Here is a 22,926-nt window from a genome sequence, read left to right as displayed (position 1 = left end):
GGGGATGCCACTCAAATTAACGGCTGATTTGCACGACACACAATGTGGCTTCCTGCTAAGGCGAAAGGGGAAATGTGAGGCCAATATTTAAAAAAAACAAAAAACAAAAAACAAAAAAACAAAAAAAAGGCTTTTGTATTACAGAATGTTTTTTATGTTTATTCCTATGAATAAAATCATCACAGGTTTGCGTTGCCTCTTGATATTTATTTCAAAGCATAATTCCTGATATGATGAAATAATAAAGGCTAGTACATCAATTCTTATTGTGCGACATGTCATTTGACCTTTTGAATTACAGTAAATTCAACGGAATTATTTTAAATCACTGACTCATTCACTGTGTAGGTGGGGGAGTTACGAGTGCTCTTTAAAGTTCATAAATAGCAGGTAGCCCCTTTGATTTCATCATGTCAGTAACCATTGGGGAAAAAAATATACATACATTAGAAAAAAAATCTGTCTCAGAGAGGACATATTAATGGTATACACACAACCAAATGTATTGGAAGTGATTTTGGTTCCACTATTGAAGCCATTGTGAAAGTATACTGTTAATAACAATAACACTTTTTTAAAAATTAAAACAATTAAAAACCTGGAACAAACTATTTCTGAGCTTTCGTTTGCAATGGTGTAGCACTCACTACAAAGGCAGAGGAAGCAAAACAGCTCCTCCCTGACTAACCCTGCACAAAAAAACCACAGAGAAAAATGATCTTCTCATTTGGCAAACAAGGCCGCTAAATTCAGATAAAAGGGAGGGGGTGACGGGACAATTCCCATCTTTTTCATAAAACAAATACTACCACATCAAAAAGAAAATCTACAAAATAACTGTTTCTGGAGCACCAGATTATTAAAAAAAACAAATACTATGCTCATAAATATTAGGGAGTGTTACCTCACATTAGTAGATTACATACATTCATATACAATATTAGAATCTTCATATTTATTTAAACAATGTGTTATCCTTGTGTTTTTTGTGAGGGGCGCATACTTCCTGTGCACCTGTGTTAGTATTTCCTGTCTGAGTGGCTGCACCTCATAACCTTGCTCTAAAACCGCATCCATCACATATAGTCGTAAAAACGCATACAGCACACATACACACTCAGTAACGTATATGTGTGAGGTCGGGTTATTAAGGGCCCCCTGCTATTTGGTATCATAGATGTGGTAGGAAAAGATAGGTTGTGAATGTGTGAGTACGTGTGTCACTCCTGGATGTGTGAGGGTCTCAGGGAGGGATGACCGTTTAGACATGATGTGTTCTGGTCCTGGATTTGTTGATATGTCTGCAAGTAGTGATCATTGCTCTGCTGGTAAAAGTTGACCAATTTTCTGGCAAAAACTGGCTCCACCTAAAAGGAAATTATGTGTGAAATATGTTGGTTACTGCTGATTTTTTTGTTTCTCTTTTTAAGTATATAAGCACTAGTATTTAGTTGTTGTTTTTTTCATAAAAGTACCTAATTTTATGAAGAAAATATGATGGAACAATGAAACAAATGTATGTATAGCAAAGCAGTCAAATACTCAATATTATTCAGCAATAATTTCAGAAGAGAGCATCTTCATATAGCACATTTCATTTCAAACATTTCATTGCTTTCGGATGCATGAATAGTGTAATGTGAGTTGTTTAATTGTAAGCTATGTTTTAAGTCTGAATAACTGTTTAGAGCTCGAAACTACATTTTGAGGATCTTGGTCTGGTCTCAGTCTCAACTTGTCATTGTCTTGTCTATGTGTGGGCGGAACTGGGATTTTCGGTCAAGAGCAGTACTTCTACTTTAGTTTATTCAGGTTAAATCATTTACATCTCTTCTCCTCTTTCCTCTGGAAGTCCCAAGGGTGCTGTTCTTGAATCAATCTTACTTAACATCCATCTCCTCCCTCTCAGTCAGATATTTCTCAAATATGACATTTGCGTTCATTGCTACGCAGATAACAACCAGCTTTTCCTGTCCACCAAACCTAATTCCACCCTCTCCACTTAGCTTTTTAACTGTTTACAGGAAATAAGTACCTGCTTTTAAAATCAATTCAGAAAGGGCATCTGGTTCAAAACTAGATCATCCAGATCATCACAAGAACTCCCTCCATGAGTCATACATTTCTTTATGCATATACATTATTTTTATTGGGGTTTTTTATGTACTCGTCTAGTCTTGGTCTTAGTCTTGGTAAGTTCAGGTCTTGGGCAAGTCTTTGTCTAGGAGCCTCTACACTCTTTGTAAGGGCTGTCATTCAAGAATACCTGAGCTGTAATCATTTTTCTTGAACGCTGTTGGTTGGGATACTCATCCGCAAAATGGAGAACCACCTGGTGTTTCGGTACACGCAGTCCATTATTGGCAAAATCTTGAAGCTCTGTGTGAAGGGAGACAAGGCGAAATACATCATCATGAGAGCACAGTGGAAAGTAGCAAACATAATTAGTCAAAGTAATCATTTTGCAGTTCCTCACAGTTCAAAATGTTACACAAATAAGTATACTTTCACTTAGGATGTGTTCAGGGTTAAACAGCTATTTGAGTGGATTCGGTGGAAATTTGTGGTATTAAACATCATGAAAACACAGTACTCGTGTTAGTGGTCTACCACAAGACATGGGTGGCCACAGCATTAACAGGAATTTTTATATAGCTAAAGTGCACGTGAAGTAGGCTTTCTTCATTATATATTCATTCGTTTGTTTCTGGTGTCATACATACCCAGTTAACACTGGCTTGTGGGGACAATTGTACTAGCATTTTTACATTGAAATTAGCACAGGCAACAAGCAGGGGAGAACCCCTGTATTGGTGGGCAAGGAGACAGACAACCGTTGGCGCTCATACTCATGCCTAGGGGCAATTTAGAGTGTTCAATCAGCATACCATGCATGTTTTTGGGATGTGGCAGTAAACCAAAGCCCCGGGGAGAACATGCAAACTCCAAACAGGAAGGTCCGGACCTGGGATCGAACCCTCGATTTCAGAACTCTGAGGCCGACGTTCTAACCACTCGTTCCCCGGGCCACATATATACATATTTATCTATATATACACTATTACAAAGTTTGTTGTACATCTGTCTTATATATACAGGAGAAAAAAAATGACGATGCTGTTGCATACTACATATTACACTATTTGCAAAATCATCTGTGCACTTACCAATTAAAAATTTCTGCGTGTCAAACAGTTTACACGGCACCTCCTTCTCTATCTTATTGAGTTTTTCCACATTTGGAGCGAGGGGCCCATCCCAGAACACATGTCCTTGGCAAAGACGGCGGGCGTATAAACCATCCGGCATCATCCACAGCAGCACTCCCCTCTCCAGGATGTGAAGAAGCCTCTCGGCATCCTGCCATTTAGATTCCGGTAGTGGTAATGGAAATAGAACAACATCAGCACGGCTCTGAAACTCCGCGGGGGATGGCGAGGAGGACGATGGTGAGAAGGAGGAAGGTGGGCTGATGCGACAACCTTCTACGCTGCCGGTGGTGACCTGCTTCACCAAGGTCTCGCTATAAAATAGAGACACGTGTAGACTGAAATCTGTAAGAAAGCAACATAATGAAATATAACTTTTATTAGTTCATGTTATTTGGTAGACAGATGTCATGCTTCTCCACCTGGTATGCTATTGCTGTGGTCCACCATACTTGTATATAAAGGTTGTTGGGCCTCTGACAAGTAAGGCAGGAAGGAGAAGTGAAATCCTGTGAGTTTTAGAAGTACATACATGTTGATATAGTACAGTCACTCTTAGTAAATAGTAATACTGAAGATAAAGCATGCATACGCATTATCTTACTGTTTTCTGACAGTGACTCAGACCAAGCAGGGCTGATTGGTGAAGGAAAATGACATTGAGCATACGGCAGGTCTCCTTTAGATCCATAGTTATATCCCGAAGAAACAGAGTGTTGTTCTGTAAGTTTGTGATCCCTCCAGTCTCTACTCTCTCCTGAAATAATGTGTGTTGGTACCTAGAGACGAATTATGAAATAAGTTTCTTGTCAAATGTGTCATCCGAGTTGAATATGCTTACCTGGCCGTGCAGTGTTGAGTGTGAAGCAATTAAACCATAAGATTTTGATGCATCCTCTAAACCAAAAGTCATCTTTGTTCCTGTTACAGTACCTGTATTAGATTATTTCATTAGTGAGCAAGTTATGAAAAACTGAGGATCAGACAATTGACTGCTGCAATACAGCACTTCTCAAAAATGGGCGTCATCCTTGAAATTTCTTTTCGAACTATTGTGTTTTTACCGTATTAACAATGTTTCAAGTCTCGTATTGAATAATGCAATGTTTGATCGCTGCAAAATCTATTCATTTTATTTTTTGAGGTCAGTTTCTAAGTGACTCCAAACCTTTTAACTCACCAGGACATATACATGATGAAATTTTTGAGACAACACCAGTATGGTAGAATAATAATCATATTTATATGGCACTGATGGCATAGACATCCAATCCATTGGAGTTGGGAGTACTGGTCATCACTATTAATGTTTCAGTGCCTTTGTCAGCTATAGAAGTCCAATCCATTTGAACAAGGAGGACTGACAGCAATTGATCACTGCCAGTCCTCCCAGTTCAATGGTTGACAGGAGTGGGCCTGCTCGAATGGACTCTTCAAATTCGTGCTTGTTGCCTCATCAGTCGATCATGAGTTTATAATTTACCTTTCTTGGCTGATTCTGGAATGATCCGATAGACTTTATAAGGCTCTGAGATGTCCAGCTGGGTCCTGTGTGTCAGCTCCTCAAAGTCATTGCTTTTGTTAAGGGCGCAGCGAAGTCGGGTTTTCCACGTGGTGTGATCTGGCTTGTCTACGCCTTCTTTATATTTTCCCTTAAACAGAGCCCACGCCTGCAGTAATCCCAGAACAAGATAGACATGAGAACAACGTGAAGAGTGATTTTTGTCAAAATGGAGCTCAGAGGCATGACCTTGAAGAGCGCTGCATCTTCCTCTTTGTTGTAGTCCTGCTTGCCAGCGTGCTTCCAAGGAATCCTGAAGATGGTTTTCTCGTGGTTTTCCCAAACAAGGCCAGAGTATTTATCGCTGTTAATCTGATCAATCAGCCACTGTCTAAGTTTGCCATTGCAATAGCCCGCTCCTGTTCCAATGTCCTTCTCCAAGTTCATCTCTGTAGGAAGGGAATTGAAACAGAAAATCAGGTTTAAATATTATTCCCATTAGATTATGTTTAAATAAAATATTACTAATCAAAACGGGTTGCGGGTATTTGAGCAAGTGATTCAAATTAGATAGTTTAGCCTTGAGGGAGAAAATGGGATATATATACATGAGTCTCACCATGTGTGTGTGTATATATATATATATATATATATATATATATATATATATATATACACACACACACATGGTGAGACTCATGTATATATATTTGGTAGAACATGAGTCTCACCGTGTATAAAATAATATATATATATTATTATATATTATCATATATTATTATATACATGGTGAGACTGGTGAGACTCATGTTCTACCAAAACACTAACTTGAATTATTATCTAAACTGAGGAAACATAAAAGACAACAATTTAGATATTTTACTGTATCGCTACTGTAACAACCAACCATCCAAAAATGATTTGGCCAGCAACTTTTGGGCTAAAACCTTCTTCCGACACTTGCTTCTAATCAAAGATTAAATCAAAACAGACTAATAATACTCTGGTATTTTGTCACCTTTAAAAATATTATGTGCCTCATGTTTCACATTATGTAATTATGTCCATTTAGCAATGGATCATGTCTACAAGTTTTTCCCTTACCCTTAAGCACCGAGACCCATTTAGTTTCACTAAATAAAAAACATTGGACTAAATTGTAATATTTAAAAGTACATATTGGGCATTGGGGTGAATTTACTCTAATGCTGTAATACCTGACCTGAATATAATACAAAGTGAGTGTTGAAAACTTAGGCAGTGACTTACCTTTAACGGGGCAAGTTGTTTCACACTGAATGGACTGTCCTCTGATGTCTTTATCTTAAACCTTATCATATGTTGATTGGCTACAGGGATATGGGAGGAGCCTGTGGTAAAATCTTTGAACAAGCGATGCTCGGTCGACAATCAGGTGTTCTTCTTAGGTGGCACTCAGTGTGCTTCTATCAGATTTCTTTCCATACCAACAGAAACACTGACTACATGGTTTGGCAGAAGCAAAGAAAGGATAAAATAATTTTAAATTGTGTATTTGTTTTGTTGTAGTTCTGTGTTCAGTTAGTGCAATTCATTTGAGATGAATTTTCTAACGCACTTGGAGTGAAACTTGTCTTAATGTTTTGTTGTGGCCACGCTTCATCTCTCATGCACATCAGAAAACAGGAAGTTAGTCAGCCTAACGGCACTTGAATCGACTGTTTTTATTATTTCCATATTTGAAATAAGCATTCCTTAGTATTAAAAAGACAGTTGGCACAACCTTTAAGTTAGTTAGACATCAATCAACAGCAAATACAAGTCCTTAATCCCCGTGTGAGCGATCCAGCGTTTCAGACAGAAAATTTCACAGTAGAATGACGGTGGCCGCAGCTGCAAGTGACCTCAGAGGGATCCCTTTTGCGCCGATTCCTGGTTTTCCACTTGCTCGCATTTGATTTTAGAAGAAGCAAGCAATTCCATAATGTCTGCTTCATCTTTAAACGTGTTCTCCTTATATTCCTGCTGGAGCCACTTTCTGAACTAGAAGAAATAATGGCATTACATTTATCAGTACAGAAAAAACTGACAAGGTCAAACATAACTCAAATGATTTAATTTTTAAGAAACACAATAATAAAAATAGAAACAATCTTTTCACTCCCCTAAATATTTGTATATTTTTGGCAAACTTCTTTATGGCTAATAAAGTCATGTACTGCAATATTAGTGTAAAATCAGAACAAAGTCCAAAATATAAAATAAAGGTAGGGGTATTAAGACTCAGATTGATGTAAATGGTAAATGAAATATTTTAACATTAATTGACATCATAGTGTAAAACGAATTAGCCAATCTAATAACTTTATATACAAGCATACTCCATTAACTCCCCGTTAAACTCCACCTTAAATGATCCCAAACCGAGTTAATGCCTGTATTAAAACAAAAAGGCCGTAAAGTCATATATATATATATATATATATATATATATATATATATATATATATATATATATATATATATATATATATATGTTATTATGAATATCTGCCGGCATCAGTGCCAGCTTGTTGTCATTTGAATCATTGTGGCACCTTGACCTAGGAGATCCACAATTTTCTAATTTGTGTTATAGGTCAAGGGATATACTGGTGAGATCCTCTATAAACAATTGGGAACAAGACAGTCAAAGCAAAAGTTACTGACTTCTTTGACATGAGTTGTTTCAAACTCCTGGAGCTGATGCTGGAAGCCTAAATTAGGGCCGGCGCTCGGCCGGGCCATCCTCACTGCGGCCAGAGCCTCCTTCCAGCCCAGTCCCGTTACTGTCATGATGTAGGCGACCACCAAAGTGACGCTGCGGGAGACACCTGCCAGGCTGTGGGGGTAAAGCATGCTTTATGTTGAATTTCTGAATCAATTTTATAACCATCTGAAAAAAATACAGATGATCAAAACAAAACTTCTGCTACTTAGAAGGGTATTTATATTCTACTACTTGTCTTTTATTTCAGTTGCATGTACAAGCAATCTGTCAATTTACAATTGTGAAATAATAACTGTATGATATCAGTGTTTTCGTCTTACCAATGAACCAGGCAACCTTCTCCTTTCAGTCGCGATTCATGCATAAACATGATGCTCTTTTTAAAGTACTGACTCCTGTGCAAAGCCACGAGAAAGAAAAATAAACAGTCATCTACAGGTTTGATTGGACAACATTTGGTTGTGCTTCACATTCCTGAAATTGAATTTTTTTTGCAGTGTCAGGCTTTTTAAAAAATGTTCACACTTTAGTCAACCCAGAAGGGCCAGGTGTGTAGGGGATGAGTTCAGACTCGTAAAAAAGTGAGAGGGAACACATGACTTTGTAAATTAATCCAATATGCAAATAGTTTAGATCTCAGTAGTTACTCCCCTTCCTCCAAGTGTGAAATCAAACTAAATAATCTTTAGTTTTCTGACGATTTTGGAAATTTCTAATCAAGCAAGGCAAAAAGTACTTGTGCAATGCTGTTACATCAAAAGGGGAAAAAATCATTATAAACACCCACACCCACAATTTCAGCTTGCTTTGACTATGACATCACGTGCTGGACGGGACAAACATACTGCTCCACTTTCAATAGACCCAAGACGACACTGTGAATTGCTCTTTAGTGCAGGTCACGATTTGCTGCCTTTTAGCAAAAAAAAGTATTGCCTTGGCACCATCTTGTGGAATCTTGATGTTAATGGTAACTTTAAGTCAAAAAAACGTTTTTTTTGTGGGGCTCTATGTTTTAGATGTCCTGTTTTGTTGGTTGTCCTTGAATACAATTTAAGTAACATTTTAAAAAATGAATTTAAAGTTCATATTCTCCGTGAGTAGCAGTTAAGTTAAACCCGGAATAAACTCTGTACATGCTGGAGGTTTTGTGTTGAAATGCTGACTGTGACGACAGTACAAAGTGAGTTTTAGGAGGCATTGCATATTTAGCTTAAAAAAACAAAAAACAAGAAAAACAATAACCTACCACCCACACCGCAGCACCGCATAGAGACACTAAGCTGTCTTTTTTCCTTCCCTTTTATTTATTTATTTTTCTGTGATGTGTGTAGAACTTACAGGTTTTGTGTGGGCAAGTCGGCTGCTGAAATGCACAGATATGTCATCTCCTGAAAGAGAAGGAGTACTAGCTGGTTTATTACCACAGTGACAATTAGAATAGAATAGAAAATGCTAATGAGACTTATTTGGTGCTGCAACAGACATGCACACGATGAAAATTGCAATGATTTGCAGGTTTAATTACACCTCACTGTCCAGTTATTACCTTACAAAACTGCTGGCTTTTAGGAATAAGTGAGCAAAAATACTCATCAGAAATTATATTATGTTAAGTACCTTGAGCTTTAGATGATTGAAGATACTTCCCCCCTTTTTTTCTACCTAAGCACACACGCCCTCCCCATTTTTTTCCAATAAATTAGCTCATTTTCTGTCACCAACAGCAACAGACTGGCAATCCATTTGATCTGAGAGGGCTGGCTGTAAAACCTTACCACAGTAGTCCTCCAAAAACTTCCAATTCCCTCCTAGAATTCCGAATTCCCAGTTAGTTAAAAATAGTAAGGTGACATTACCTGGAGGATGGGCGCTGCATTGTCATGGATAGACAAGATGTGGGTTATGTTATTTCTGGCTAACTGCTCTCGGTCTCTTGCATCTGATATGAACAAGTCATTACAAAATACACATGATATTACATAGGGATCATATAATATAACTCAGGAGGACACACCTCTATAATTTCCCAAATACAAGTCAGGCAGGACCTAGGAGAGAAAAAGACAGCATCAGAGCAGCTGAGTGATAGAACAGCTGCCAAAATATCCCTAACTATAGCAAATGACTCAACGTTAGAAAAACTGCGCCATGGGACTATTATTAAAACCCCATTGAACATAAAAAAGTGGCGGTCATTCCACCAAGCATTAAGAATATGTGTACAAATTGTGAAAGGGGCGTTTCCCTTCATATTAAAACCTGACTATACACTGTCATCTCGTGCGAAAGAACTCACCTTATTGATACCATTTCCCATGCTGAAAGAAGGCAGCCGAAGACAAAAACAGCTCCGTCAACGCTTCCCACTTATGGCGAATGAAAATTGACGCTTGCCGATATTCTAAAAACAACGAATTTGGTCACATTGTCATGCATACTCACTGAAAGTGCGTGTGTATGAACGAGACGTCGAAACGCAGCTCGACAGTTGCGGGTGGTGCATCATTGGAGATGTAGTTCAGAACACCGAAACTGAGAAAAGTGTCCTTTTTGTACAACAGTAACTAACACAAAGAAGCAGTACAAGCTGTGCATCACAAATGACTGACAATTTGAAATAAGAGATCTGTTATTTTGTAAATAAACAAATAAATGTAGTCGACTCCTTCACCATCCATTCGTATACTATACCATTGACGTCAATAGACGTCCAATAAATTTAGTTGGCTGTATGAGCATTGCCAAATGATAGATTATCCCAAATCACAATGTATTTGGGTAAATTGTATCAATACTTGCGTACACTATCAATACCTGTACTTTACCTGGAGTATTTCAAAGTGCCTTACTTGAGTTATCTTCAGATTCAAATACAAATAGCCTAATTTTGTTTTTTAACCACGTTGGTGTGCTTCAAGCACCACAAACACAAGGTGAAACTACTCTGATTATGTAGTAAAGTAAAAAGTAAAAAAAAAAAACTTCCTGAAGTGAAAAACAAGGAAGGAACGAGTAGCAACTGGCTGCCCTACTCTGGCATCGACTTATAAGCCTGATTGTAGTCAGTCGAGGAAATGGGCTACTATTATATTACTGATTTTTTTAACCTTCTACGTCAATTCGTCGAGTCCAGGAAGTAAGCCTTCAGTAAACAGCACACTCAACCTGCGATCGTACCTGCGATCGTGCTCTCTTTTCCCATTAGTTTTATTTCTTTTTAGCTCGTCGCGGATTGTTAGCAAATATGCACGTTAGCCTAAGAACTTTTTGTCGTGTTCTCACTCTCTCTATTCCATGACAAGTTGATCTTATGAGATAGTGTTTGTTGTCACTGTATTATAACACGTTTAGGGCGTGTTAACGATAAAAAATAAAATATAAAAAGGGCAATTATGGCTACCGCACCGCCATCGTCGCTCCAGCTGCGATCGACAGATGTAACTCGAAAAGAGCACCTGGACGACGGGGGTTTCGGGGAAGTCTACTTATGCTATCATGTCCGCCTGGGTCCTGTTGTGATGAAGACCATGTACACGGGTCCTCTTCGCAATGAGTAAGTTGTAGTTTCTGTTTTATATTTTTGCATATGTCGCGACTGGGGATTCCCGGTCTGCACTCAGTGATTTGCATCACGCGTGAGTCGGACCCAATGTGTTTTGATATTAAAATGCGTTTGTGGGACCGGAATTTATATATTAATTTATCTTATTTAAGTCTACAATGTATTTTCCTGTGTCTGTGTTTTCACCTTCTTGCTACTGGAACAAAGTGATTTTCCCGAGTACTGGATGTATAAAGTTTAATCTAATCTAAAAAAAAACCCGGTTAAAAATGTGGTAAATCATCGGTAGGTTTGGTAGTCAACGTGATCTCTAGCAGGGAGTGTCGAGTGGAACAGGACAAACGTAATGTCGTCTGAACTTTCTTATTCGAATCCCAAGTGAAACTGAAAGAAACTGCAAGACCTCTTATGTAACTTATTCTTATTGACATCCGTGTAACGTGTCATGCTATTGACGGCGATAGACGTCCAATCCATTTTGACTGGGAGAGGAACGTGCCTTTATAATTCCCGCACTCTCAGTCCCTCCTAGCAAAATAGATTGGACGTCTATCGCCGTCAATGGCAGTCAATGAATTCAGATCGGTACTCCGCTGTTATAGAATGACCAGAACGACTGGAAACACTTGCAACACCACACCGCATGACTTAAACCTTTAAACAGGCGATTCATATAATTTAACTTAAAAAAATAAGTCAGCTTTATCTTGATTTTCAAGATGTTCTCTTTTTCTGCTATTCTTCCCCGACGTAAAGCCATAAGTTAGTGCTAAATGTAGCAGTCACAAATATCATACGTTCTCTAAACCCAGGGATGACCTCACGCAAAATTCAATACAGTTCTGTTGATGGAGTTCACTGTTTTGCATTCCGACTGAAATTGAATGGCGTTATTTCAACCACTTTCCTGACACGTTTTTGGAATAACAGACTGAAAACCAACTTGTAAAAGAGTACATCTCGTTAAATTCTTCTCCTTTTTCTCCAAACATCCAGGGAAAGCAAGAGGTCTCTGCTGGAGGAAGGTAGCATTATGGCCAGCCTGAACCACGAGCGGGTGGTGAGGTTGCTTGGCATCATCATGGAAGAGCGAGGTTGCTCTCTTGTCATGGAGTTGATGCCCAAGGGCAACCTGTTGGCCATGCTGGAGAAGGTCCACACTGCAACATGATCATATTTTACAGCTACATATGATGATTAATTCTAATTCTATTGCTTATTGCTATTTAGGTTACCGTGCCCGTATCAATCAAAGGGAGGATCATTTTAGAGATCTTGGAAGGCATGGTGTACCTCACTGAGAGGAAAGTCATACACAAGGACATCAAACCGGAGAACATTTTAATCGATAAAGATTTTCACATCAAGGTACAATTCTCCCTAGTATTTATCAGATTAAATGATTAGAAGATTAAAAGGGTACATATTTTTTTTTGTATTAAAGAAATGCCATTTTTACAACAAAATACAAAATTAGTTTCTGAAGAGAAGTAAACAGAAAGATATATTTGCCAATACGTTTGATTTACAGCAGCCAAAAAACACGAGTACTGGATCGGAGCCGATGTTGTGACCAAATCCAACACTTCAAAAATAGTATTGGGCACCATTACCAATTCTGAATATCGGATCAGGAGATCACTATAATTATCATTCTTCATATTTGTAGTGTATTTTCATTGAGTAATTATGTTTGCACTTCATTCCCGATGATAACCATTTTACCGCTGTGTTTAGATTGCCGATCTTGGCCTTGCCACCTGCAAGACATGGAGTAAACTCACCAAAGAGGAGTCCCACAAGAAAAGTCGCATGCAGCTATCAATCAGGACGAGGGCGGCGGGCACGCTGAGCTACATGGCGCCGGAGCACTTGGAGAGCATCCATGCCGCCTCCACTGAAAAGTCTGACGTCTACAGCTTCGCAATCGTGGTCTGGGTGATTGTCACAAGCAAAGAGCCCTATGCAAGTAAGTTGGCGTCATTTGAAATTAGAGCCTCTTAAGAATGTTAAAATGATGCTTTTCATGTAAAGTTAATGGTTTGATAAAACGACAGTTAGACCCTAGCACAGATAACTTCTATTTCCAAGGTGAAAAGTTGTATCTCAAGTACAGTAAAGCAGTTTATATATTTTCAGATGCAAGAAATGAAGATCAAATCAGCTTGTGCGTCCGCAGTGGCAACCGCCCAGCAATGGACCTTATCCCTGACAGCATGCCAAAAGAAATCACCGATCTCATGGAGATTTGCTGGGCTGAAGACCCACTGAAAAGACCAACGTTTCTTGGTAGCCACTGCCTTACAAAATTACTTTGCAATTCAGCTTAAAAAATCCTTCCAACAGATGTTCTAACACTAGCTACCACTGTCTTTCTCACCTCTTTTTTTTTTACAGAGGGCCACAACTTATTCCGTCCCTTCTATGAGGCCATTCTTGCACCACACGTGGGGAAAGATTTGGTCCATCTACAAGTGAGCAAAACCGAATTCATATATTTTTATTGTTATTACAAACTGAAGGCCTTTCAAGCATAATTATATTTACAAATAAACCAATAGAAGGCAGCATCTTTAGGTTAAGAACTCTGTCAGTAGAGGGTATATGCACATAGCGCATAGACTTATTGGTGCCTGTCTTGATCGTAGACTAAAACTTAGCCAATAGAGGGCAGCCTTCAGGTTGTAGTAGCACATAAGTGCTTGTTATGTTCACGCCTTTTTACACAATAAAGACAGATTTTATTATCTCAATATAGTCTCTATACGAGGGCCCAGAACAACTTGTCGACAAGATGAAGTCATTGTCACTGACTGATGAATTGATTTCAGCTGGTAAGAACCGATACCGATGTCAAATGTTGCACATGCTTGCAAATGAAAGACAACTTACTCTTCTGAAAATAAAGATTCTCCAGCTTTTCTGGAGACCCCCGACGGAAGTGTCAATGTGCCGGTGGAAGCCAGTATTGAGGACATCCAAGGCATCCCAGAGGATATGAATGCAAACCACAGTGTGCCAGAACCACAGGTTTCTTTGGAGGAGAAATTGCAACCAGAGTTAGATTATCACAAACATGGCAGTTACAACTGTAGCAGCCAGTCTGAATCTGTCAGTAGCCAGCATCGGAAATCTCCGCAAAATATCTTGCCTAGTTTATCAAACAACACCCTTAGCCAGCCAGAGAACAACACAGGGTTCGTGTCCTCTGTCCATGCCTGGACAAAAGCAGAACCAGTGCAGCCCAGCAGTCAGGAAGAAGGTTGGCAGTATACAGCTGCTCATTCTCTTGACTCAGTGACCGCTTCCACAGCAAAGGCATCACACTTGCAGACATCTACCGGCTTCAATACGCTGCCATCTTTCAATCAAAAACATCCAGATTCCTCCTATTTCCGGCAGCAATCCTGGCCTATTTCCGCAGTTTCTGAAACAGGAGAGTATGGCAGCAATTTAAGGAAAGGCGTGACAGCACAAGATTGTGGTACGTACACACTTAGAGACATCACTTGGACAGCATTTGGCAATTTCTGATAAAGCTAATGTGGCTTGTCTTCATTTTTTCAAGGCACTCTTCATATTAGCAATGCCAGAGGGATCCAGATAGGAAACAACAATAACCTTAGTATCCATACCCACGAGCCCACTCAATGTTTATCATCTCTTCCGGGTAACATATGGAGCAACTCTCAACTCAGAGAAGCGATACAGAAATATGGTAAATGTTTGCTTTAGGTTTGGGTTTTTTGCACATTTTAATGGAGGAATCATTCAAGATTCTTAGAAGTGAAGCTAATTTTTTATGCTTTATTTAGTTTTATAGCATATCAAGTCCCGGGTTAACCTGAATAATAGGCTTGACAACTTCTTTAGAGTCAAAACTCAAATTCAGGTTGTGCACAAAATTAATGGGATCAATCATTGACCCCTATGGAACATCGTATTTTAAGACAGTCTGGGCTGATCATGAATTTGGTTTCCAATCGCTAACAAATGTACGTGAGTGGGCTTTGATTTAACTTTTTACCTGCAGAGGACTGTGCTGTGACCGAGGAGCACCTTGATGTATTGAGGAAAAACATTGGTGCCAAATGGAAGTTGTACGCAAGACGTCTGGGTTTGAGCGACGTGGAGATTGAGACCATCGAGCATGACGTTTACCTGGACGGCCTGCCGGAGATGGTCCACCAGATGCTGCAACACTGGAAAATGAAGGAAGGGAGTCTTGGCTGTACAATGGGGAAGCTTTACCGTGCTCTTGAAGGTATTATAGACATTGATGTAATTCAGAAAATGTTGAACATATGTTTTTCTACTTCCCACACCTAATGAACTACTTTCACTTCAATCAGGAGATAATTTAGATACAGACAGTAGATAGTTTTCTAGTCATGCAATACTGTTTGTTATTCTTCTTTTTGTTTCTCATACTTAAATTCCATTGCTATGGAGCCAAGCAGAATGCAGGCACTCTGGTCTCCTCCCACATTCCAAAAACATGCATGGTAGGCTGATTGGACACTAAATTGCCCCTAGGCATGAGCGTGAATGGTTGTTTGCCTCCTTGTGCCCTGCGATTGGCTGGTCACCAATTCAGGGTGTCCCCCGCCTCTGGCCCGAAGTCAGCTGGGATAGGCTCCAGCACCCTCCGCCACCCTAGTGAGGATAAAGCGGTTAAGAAAATGATATGAGATGACCGTGAAACCAAATGTGGACCAGACAAGCAGGGGGTGCAAGTAGACAATCTCTTGCGCGACCCCTCAACCCACATGTCCCAGGGACCACCACTGTGCAAAACTTTGGTGAACTGAAGTGCCTAATCTTAGTACAGAGTTTTTAATCAACGTTTTTTCAGTTATCCAATAGATGGGGGTGGGTGCTCTTATTTGCTCTTATAGAGCCATATTGTCCTTCATATAGTGTTTAGTAAAAAGTGTTGCAGCTGATTGTCAGATACGCAGTCTTGGTGAATGAACCCTAAAAGGTGTGTATTGTTTTGTCAAATTTGGCCTTTTGAGCAGTCTGTGATCAATTTAGCACTTTTCCCTCTTATGCACGCTAGAGGCTCAATAAGATTAAGCACCCTAGAAGGGGGACTTTACTACATTACTCTTGAAAACTTTCACTTAGAACATAGGTTGCTAACAGGCAGCAAGTTCAAAATAGATATCAAATGTATGTAGAGACACAACAACAACAACAACAAAGTTTAAGGTGATGAGTCTCCTATTAAATCATTTTAGTTCTGATAATTATCAGAAAACATCAGTGATTGCCAACTAGTTCATCTAGAACTAACATGAGCAATTGCATTTCAGAACAACGTTAAAGGACAACCATGAATATATCAGTTACAATAAAATGAAGTACACTAGTCAAAAAATACAGCTGCACTGACATTGGTTTTGATACCCTCCAACATTTTTACTTTGTTCAATTGTCAGGAATTTTTTTCCACACACCAATCAGCCATACTCTTACAGCCACTCACTGTCCTTCTTTGTGTGAAATTTGTTAACTATATGTTGTTTGAAATACGTTTTTTTTACCCAAACTGTTAGTCACACTGCATTGGTATTAAACCCTTAAAATATGAAGTAATGGGATCTGGTTTTAGAGAGTAACAGAACAGAAACTGATCACGGTGCCAACCTGTAGCTTTTAATAAATGATCTGGAAAATGTGATCCTGTATTGTGCATATGTTAGTTCTCTTACATTCAGCTGGAAAATAAACTCTTCAATCAAGATTTGTAATCCTTAAGGTTAAGTTCTTTTCCATCAATCACATTAGGTTATAGGCAGTTAGCCTGTGCCGATTTCAATATTATTGGCATCATCCTTACCATGAAAATAGGTAAAGCTCAGAGATTGTTGGAATTTCACCAACATTGACTCATGAGCCAGTGAATTTTCAAGACACAATCTTTCTACAATTTTGATGGTTGGTAGTAGTGTTTATTGTACTCTCTGATTAACTCACAGTGACAAATTACAGATAACATTTATGTATCGACATTTCTGTTGTATAATACAAGTGCACTATGTCAAAGGTATCATCTGTGTTCTAAATAGTGTACATAGTACATGCTGATGATGATGATGATGATACAAATATTTTTATACCAGAAATAACTTAGTACTCGTAGTATTCCAGGCAGTTTTTAACGTGCAATGCTTCCATAACAATTTGTCCATAGGCTACCCTGCTTTAATCATTCATTGCAATGACAAAACCATGGGTTAGTGCTGTGGTACAAAATAGGATGTTGTATAGGAAGTGAAAATGTGGGCAGACACTTGCATAACGCATAGCTTGACATCACATTGTCACAGATTTCAAACTGGCTTGTTTGCAGTTGTTTGGCTCCCAGAAGTGATTAAATCACAAACTTCATAGTTGGCAATCTTCAACCCAATCACAATCACATTTTGACCTGTCTTCAGCATGAAACAGTAGAAAAAAAATGAAGCTTTTTTTTCCCCATTTTTAAAGAAAAGATAACCTTCAACAGCAAATTTAAACAATCTAAATGTAAAAGCTAAAGATCAAGGTGATTAATTAAGGTGCATTATGGCTGCAGCGTGATGATTAGATTATTGCACATTCCTGAAGAAAATGTATGCATGGCTTAATACCTGTCGAGAATAACCTGAAAAATAAGCTATCGAATCAATCAAGGCCAAGCCATTTTTGCTTTGCCTGGAACCATCTCTAAATCAATATGAACACTATCTGGAGTCCTTTTTGCACATGTTAGGCACAGCAAGGGTCTGTTGTGGGTCACACTTGAAGTGTCCTTACACTTGGATGATTCCACATAGGCGGCAGATTTTGTGACACCGTACACTTGAGGACAGAGTCCGAGACATTCAACAGTATCCTTGGGACATTTCAACACAACCGTCGGTGGTTGCCTGGACAAATTGGGCGGAGGGAACTGCTCAATCTGTCTTTGGACAAGCCGAAGCCTCACCTTGACTCTCGGCCGGCGGCAACACTTAACCTTGCAGCTCTTTAGGGCGCCGAGGTCCCTGAACATTACCCTTCGGAAGTTGGGCCTTAGCATGAGGTAGATGATTGGGTTGTAGATGGTGGACGACTTGGCGAACATGGCCGGCATGGCGAAGGCTAGAGGCGGGATATCCTCGATGTTGCCGAAGGAGGCCCACATGGACACTAGTGCGTAGGGACTCCATGCCACAAAGAAACCAATGCACACCGCCACACTGAGCTGGGGGCAAAGAGCACAACAAGAGGATTGGATGACATTTAAAACAAGAATGCTGTGGGATTGTGTCACAAAACCCCAGCTGGAAACCAATTGTGGAATAGGAATGCCTCGATCATTCCTGTGGCAGATGTGGCAAATCATCACCAAAAGACAGTGGAGCATCTACAGTAGTACCTCGACATACAACGTAAAATTTGACCCCAAATCTGTCCACCAGTCTTTCATAGTCTTTTCAGAGAATTAATAATTTTAATGTATTCTTATGGGGAAAATCTGTCTCAACCTATGACCATACCAACATGCAAACCAGGTCCTGGAACAATTTCAATTCATATGTAGAAGTACCACGGTACTATGTTTCACAGTAGGGACAGCATACTTTTTATGCTCTAGACATCATTTTATATCACAATAAAGCTGCTGTGCCATGCCAAAATGTTGCACTTTTGTTCCCTCTGTCCATAGGATATTCTCACAAACATTTTAGGCCTTGAGAACCAGCAAATAAATACCCATCATGCTTCTATCATTATCATCAACCGCTATAGTCATTGCTTTTATTCCATATATGCATAATTCCCCCTCCCAATAGTTTGTCGTTAAAAATTCTAGAAACACTACTTGTCCCTTTACCTTGATAATAATGATCTGGATGCTGCTCATATGCATTCGTCTCAATGCGTGCTGCTCTATAGTTTTGCGTGATGCACGCACTGTGGCAAGGATGCCCGCGTAGGATGCCAAGATGATGCAGCACGGTAGGATGTAGCAGAAGAAGAACAGCACCACCGTGTAAGAGCGTGCGGTTGGAAGCCGATTGGACAGTCGCCAGTCGATGCAGCAAGCGGTGCCATAGGGCTCTGGTCCGTACTCTCCCCAGTGACCCAGTGGGCAGCAGGCGAACACGAGCGCGTAGAGCCAGGTGCTAGCAATGAGCAGACGGCCATGAATGCAGTTGTATCTGTTACCTGTGAAGACAAAAGTGTGGATGGTTTGCAGTCTTAACTCATTAACAGCCTTCGATGGCAATAGACGTCTAATCCAGTTTGACTGGCAGTGAATGCTGGCATGTTTCACCGCTAGACTTTCCAGTTCAAATGTGTTGGACGTCGATTGCTGCCACTGGCAACCCTTGAGTGGACAATAGCTACAGATTGTTCAAGATCATGATTTGTGATTCTTTTTCTTAAATGTTTTCATTACGAAGTTCTCAAACCTTTGGCCCACGGGCCAATTGCGACCCACGGGCAAATATTTTGCGGCCCCCATTCTAGTAGTAATGTTGCGTGTGTGTATTTTTCTACAGGCAATGAAAAAACTGCAAATAATTTGAATGAACTGAATGAATTTTTTGGGGAAAACAATTATTTCAATAGTGATAAATAGATTTTCTTTTTAAATGGAAATTTTAAAAAAAAAGCCATGAGTAAAGGCGGGTGAACCACTACATCATTAGGCAGCTCAAATAAAAATTATAGATATTTCTAAATACATTAAAATTAATTTAAAAAAATGATCATAGACTTAAAAAAATATGCAGATTGCCATTTTTATCTCCATTGAATGATCGCTTCGAGCTTCACCGACGTTATTAATGTGATACTATTCTTCTTTGTGACAGATCAGTCCACTTGGCGGTGCTATTATCCAAGAGTTTAATGGGCTTGTGGTGATGCTGTTGGACTTCAGCATCTCTGCCTCTGAACAGCTGCTTTGATTTTGTTCAGTAGCTATAAAAAGTTCATACAGTATTCACTTTCAAAAATCTAGACAGGATGAACTGGGAGCTCCAATTGATCTGTTGAATTGAGGTAGCTTTACATTTGTTAAATTAAGAGCTTTTGTGCCTCCAGCTGGGAAAAAAAAACACTTCTAGGGGTCAAGCAGAGTCCTTTTCGTAGTGCATTAACCAGCATCACAAGTATATTCGTAGAGTGAGAGTGCAGTTGGCAGACTTGCGGGTCATCAAAGAGAGGTTTAACGTATGGCCCTCATGGAGGGATTATATATCGACAATGGGCCCATTTAGGGACGCCGCATCTTTCTGTTGGCAATCCGGTTTGCTTTGAAGACCTACCGTAGTACGGATAACACACTTTAACACAGCACACCATGCTGAGCAGGGTGAGCGTGCTCAGACTGCAGATGCCGAACAACATGCCGCAGAAGGCGTAGATGGAGCACGCCGTCTTCCCATACAGCCACCTGCGTGGGACGTATGCGAGTGTGGGAAAAAGAAAAGGGGATTTTGGTGAACAAGTATAAACAAACAGAAGGATTAATGACAGAGGACATGTGAGAGTTTAAAAACAGGCGAATCGACTTAGCACCAGAAAAAAAAAACACAAAAAAAACTTGTGAAAAGCCTCATTACTGAAGTTAACGTCTCAAGTTCCGTGCAGCTTTAGAGGCTTTGCCAGAAATTAATGAGGGGTGAAGTGTCTCGCCTTTGTTGTGGGAGGTAGCTGACATTTTGGAACGCAGTCAAGATGTAAGGCCACAGTACCTGTGATAGAAGCTGGATGTTATGGCCATCGGGTAGAGAGACAGAGTCAGGCCCAGGTCGCTGATGGCTAAGTTGATGATGAAGTACTCGGCCGGCTTTAGGAGGTGTTTTTTCTTGTAGGAAACGTACAGCAGAGTGCTGTTGCCTAATAGTGAACATATTCCTAAACGGTAAAAGGGGAAAACATGCAAAATGAGAATCCACTACAGAAGTCCCAAAACCTTCAAAAGCATGAGAAAAGAATGGTTGATACGCTATTTGTGTGTGAAATAAATCATAATCTTCCACTCTGTCACTCCAGACACTCCATAATAAGACTATTTTAAGATTCTTGTGTTGTCTCTGACAAACACAGACGTGAATATGATTTTTTTTTTTTTGCCTCACGGAATTCGATTATTTTACAGAAAACAGACTGAAGATTCATACTTGCTTTCTTGGGAGAAAATTATTACATGTCTAGACCTGCTGCATATTTTAAATAGAGCAAATAAAACCCGACATCTACATGGATATAGTTGGACTCATGCTGATCAGCTATGTATTTTCTTTCTCGCAGCAAATATTTTTTTCCAAGCTATTAGAGAGAACATTAAAAGTAAATATAGTTTTCTCTTTGTCCTGCCACATAGTACAGTTGACTTGGCTCACCAAAAAGCGAATAGACCACAGCCACAGCGATGTCCAAAGGCACAGGAATGTTCGAGTGGAACGTAGCATCTTTATTGAACCATGTCATCTAAACACAACCAAAGCATTGTTTGATATTCCTTTTGTCTTATTGGTTCAAATAATATATAGCATGCATATATACATTAGTGATCTCACAATATTCATGAAAATAAACATGAGGAAATTATAATTGTCTCCTCTAGCCATTCTTGCCTAACAGGTTGTTTTTGATCAGCTACATACGGTTTGTTTTGGGGTTGACTCTTCTTAGAAATGTTCTCTTCGTAATTGAGGCTCCTGATGTTGTTCCTGGGAATCAGGACCTAGCCGATCTATTACCTTCTGTGTTATTGCCCATTGGAATTTGCATACTTTTATTCCTAGTAGTACTAATCCAATGATGTGTGTCTATGTCAACATTATATACAGTATATACAAAACTTCAAATGGAGATTCACTAGCAAACATGATACTATTACATGCACTCATTGCATTCTGCTGTGGTTGGTCAAGTCTAATGAAATTGTTGTTAAAGAGATGGAGTGAAGCATTTAACATTTTCTGTTAGAAAACAATCTATAATTGAGAATATTTTTAAATGCAAATGAAGAGGGAAAGTGATTAAAATTTCATCTGTCAGTTGTTTTTCAGACAACTTGTACATCGTATTTTATCTAAAAAGCAACACAGATGATAGGTCTCATTTTTCCCCCTTCCAAAAGTAACCCACATTTGTAAGAAAATTAAAATGATGTGGTCTTTTTTTTTTTACCTTGAGTCTTGTACGATGCTCCAGTTGAATCCAATTAGGTTCTTAAATCAACGAAGGGAAAACAAAAATTTGCTTGAGCAGGCTCACAATGTGTTAGCAGCTGAAATTGCCTCAGGTGTGTGAAGCAGAAAGGCTGGCACTTGAGAGTCCGGTGCTGATGACACTCAACAGAGTGGGAGACTTAGAGTTTGCCTGCTCTACTAACGCTTCTCAGCACCTCGCCCTCCTACACCTCACATCACCGCGCCGCCCAGTGACTCCAGCATGATGACGACTATTCTCTGGATTACTGAACAACAGCAAAAGTGGGGGTGATGTGGGAAATGATCCAATCCCACTTCATTTGTCTGAAAATGATTACTTTTCTATTCCAAATACATCCACGTTCAACATATGGGAGAGACCTATACTGATGAGAGGGATAATAAAAGGTTTTCTTTAATGAGCCAAATATATGGATTCAAATGTACCGGCAATTTGACTAGGCACACTTCTCCAACTGCTGGTTACTCCAAATTTTGGATCAGCCAATCACATGGCAGCAACTCAATGCATTTCGTCACAGAGCCCTGATCAAGACAATCTGCTTCTGATTTCTAGACAAATTATCAGTGACTTTTAACATAGCAACCCTGTTGGCATCACACAGGCTTTTCTGAGTATTGTAGTAACTGTGTTCTTCTACTGGGATTCTCACACAAAGCATCTCTAGGCCTTA

The 22,926-nt window shown here is 39.5% G+C and overlaps 4 protein-coding genes across 8 annotated transcripts; 1 reads left to right on the top strand and 3 right to left on the bottom strand.

Annotated features, from left to right (window-relative positions):
• Window positions 1–205: 205 nt before the first annotated feature.
• irf4a (interferon regulatory factor 4a) lies at window positions 206–5,157 on the bottom strand. The gene is made up of 8 exons (XM_077615415.1): window positions 4,960–5,157; window positions 4,693–4,879; window positions 4,051–4,142; window positions 3,814–3,988; window positions 3,632–3,718; window positions 3,168–3,554; window positions 2,267–2,379; window positions 206–1,367 (listed from the first exon to the last, which is right to left on the bottom strand). Exons 1-8 carry the CDS (start codon window positions 5,155–5,157, stop codon window positions 1,221–1,223), a joined length of 1,386 nt encoding a protein of 461 aa, XP_077471541.1. The 3' UTR covers window positions 206–1,220.
• A 1,232-nt stretch (window positions 5,158–6,389) lies between these two features.
• Window positions 6,390–10,887, bottom strand: dusp22b (dual specificity phosphatase 22b). Of its 5 annotated transcripts, none has more exons than XM_077615752.1 (8): window positions 10,868–10,887; window positions 9,759–9,863; window positions 9,477–9,510; window positions 9,319–9,401; window positions 8,801–8,850; window positions 7,780–7,854; window positions 7,399–7,570; window positions 6,390–6,732 (listed from the first exon to the last, which is right to left on the bottom strand). In XM_077615752.1, the coding sequence occupies exons 2-8, from the start codon at window positions 9,777–9,779 to the stop codon at window positions 6,595–6,597; spliced, it is 573 nt and encodes a 190-aa protein (XP_077471878.1). In that variant the 5' UTR covers window positions 9,780–9,863; window positions 10,868–10,887; the 3' UTR covers window positions 6,390–6,594. The 5 variants fall into 5 exon arrangements, with proteins under 5 accessions (XP_077471878.1, XP_077471876.1, XP_077471879.1 ...); XM_077615750.1 differs by having other exon boundaries at window positions 9,759–9,994; window positions 10,868–10,884; XM_077615753.1 differs by having other exon boundaries at window positions 10,312–10,875.
• ripk1l (receptor (TNFRSF)-interacting serine-threonine kinase 1, like) lies at window positions 10,519–16,773 on the top strand. Its single transcript, XM_077615746.1, has 10 exons — window positions 10,519–11,015; window positions 12,021–12,177; window positions 12,255–12,392; window positions 12,762–12,993; window positions 13,164–13,313; window positions 13,422–13,498; window positions 13,783–13,858; window positions 13,933–14,508; window positions 14,593–14,742; window positions 15,058–16,773. Exons 1-10 carry the CDS (start codon window positions 10,855–10,857, stop codon window positions 15,351–15,353), a joined length of 2,013 nt encoding a protein of 670 aa, XP_077471872.1. The 5' UTR covers window positions 10,519–10,854; the 3' UTR covers window positions 15,354–16,773.
• An 814-nt stretch (window positions 16,774–17,587) lies between these two features.
• LOC144086015 (opsin-5-like) lies at window positions 17,588–21,503 on the bottom strand. Its single transcript, XM_077615747.1, has 5 exons — window positions 21,416–21,503; window positions 20,765–20,927; window positions 20,336–20,463; window positions 18,892–19,226; window positions 17,588–18,258 (listed from the first exon to the last, which is right to left on the bottom strand). The coding sequence occupies exons 1-5, from the start codon at window positions 21,501–21,503 to the stop codon at window positions 17,701–17,703; spliced, it is 1,272 nt and encodes a 423-aa protein (XP_077471873.1). The 3' UTR covers window positions 17,588–17,700.
• Window positions 21,504–22,926: the final 1,423 nt, after the last annotated feature.

This window comes from Stigmatopora argus, chromosome 12 (assembly GCF_051989625.1).
Source record: "Stigmatopora argus isolate UIUO_Sarg chromosome 12, RoL_Sarg_1.0, whole genome shotgun sequence".
Lineage (NCBI taxonomy): Eukaryota > Metazoa > Chordata > Actinopteri > Syngnathiformes > Syngnathidae > Stigmatopora > Stigmatopora argus.
The sequence above is the reverse complement of the archived record's forward strand: the minus strand, read 5'-3'. Positions and strand labels throughout refer to the sequence as shown.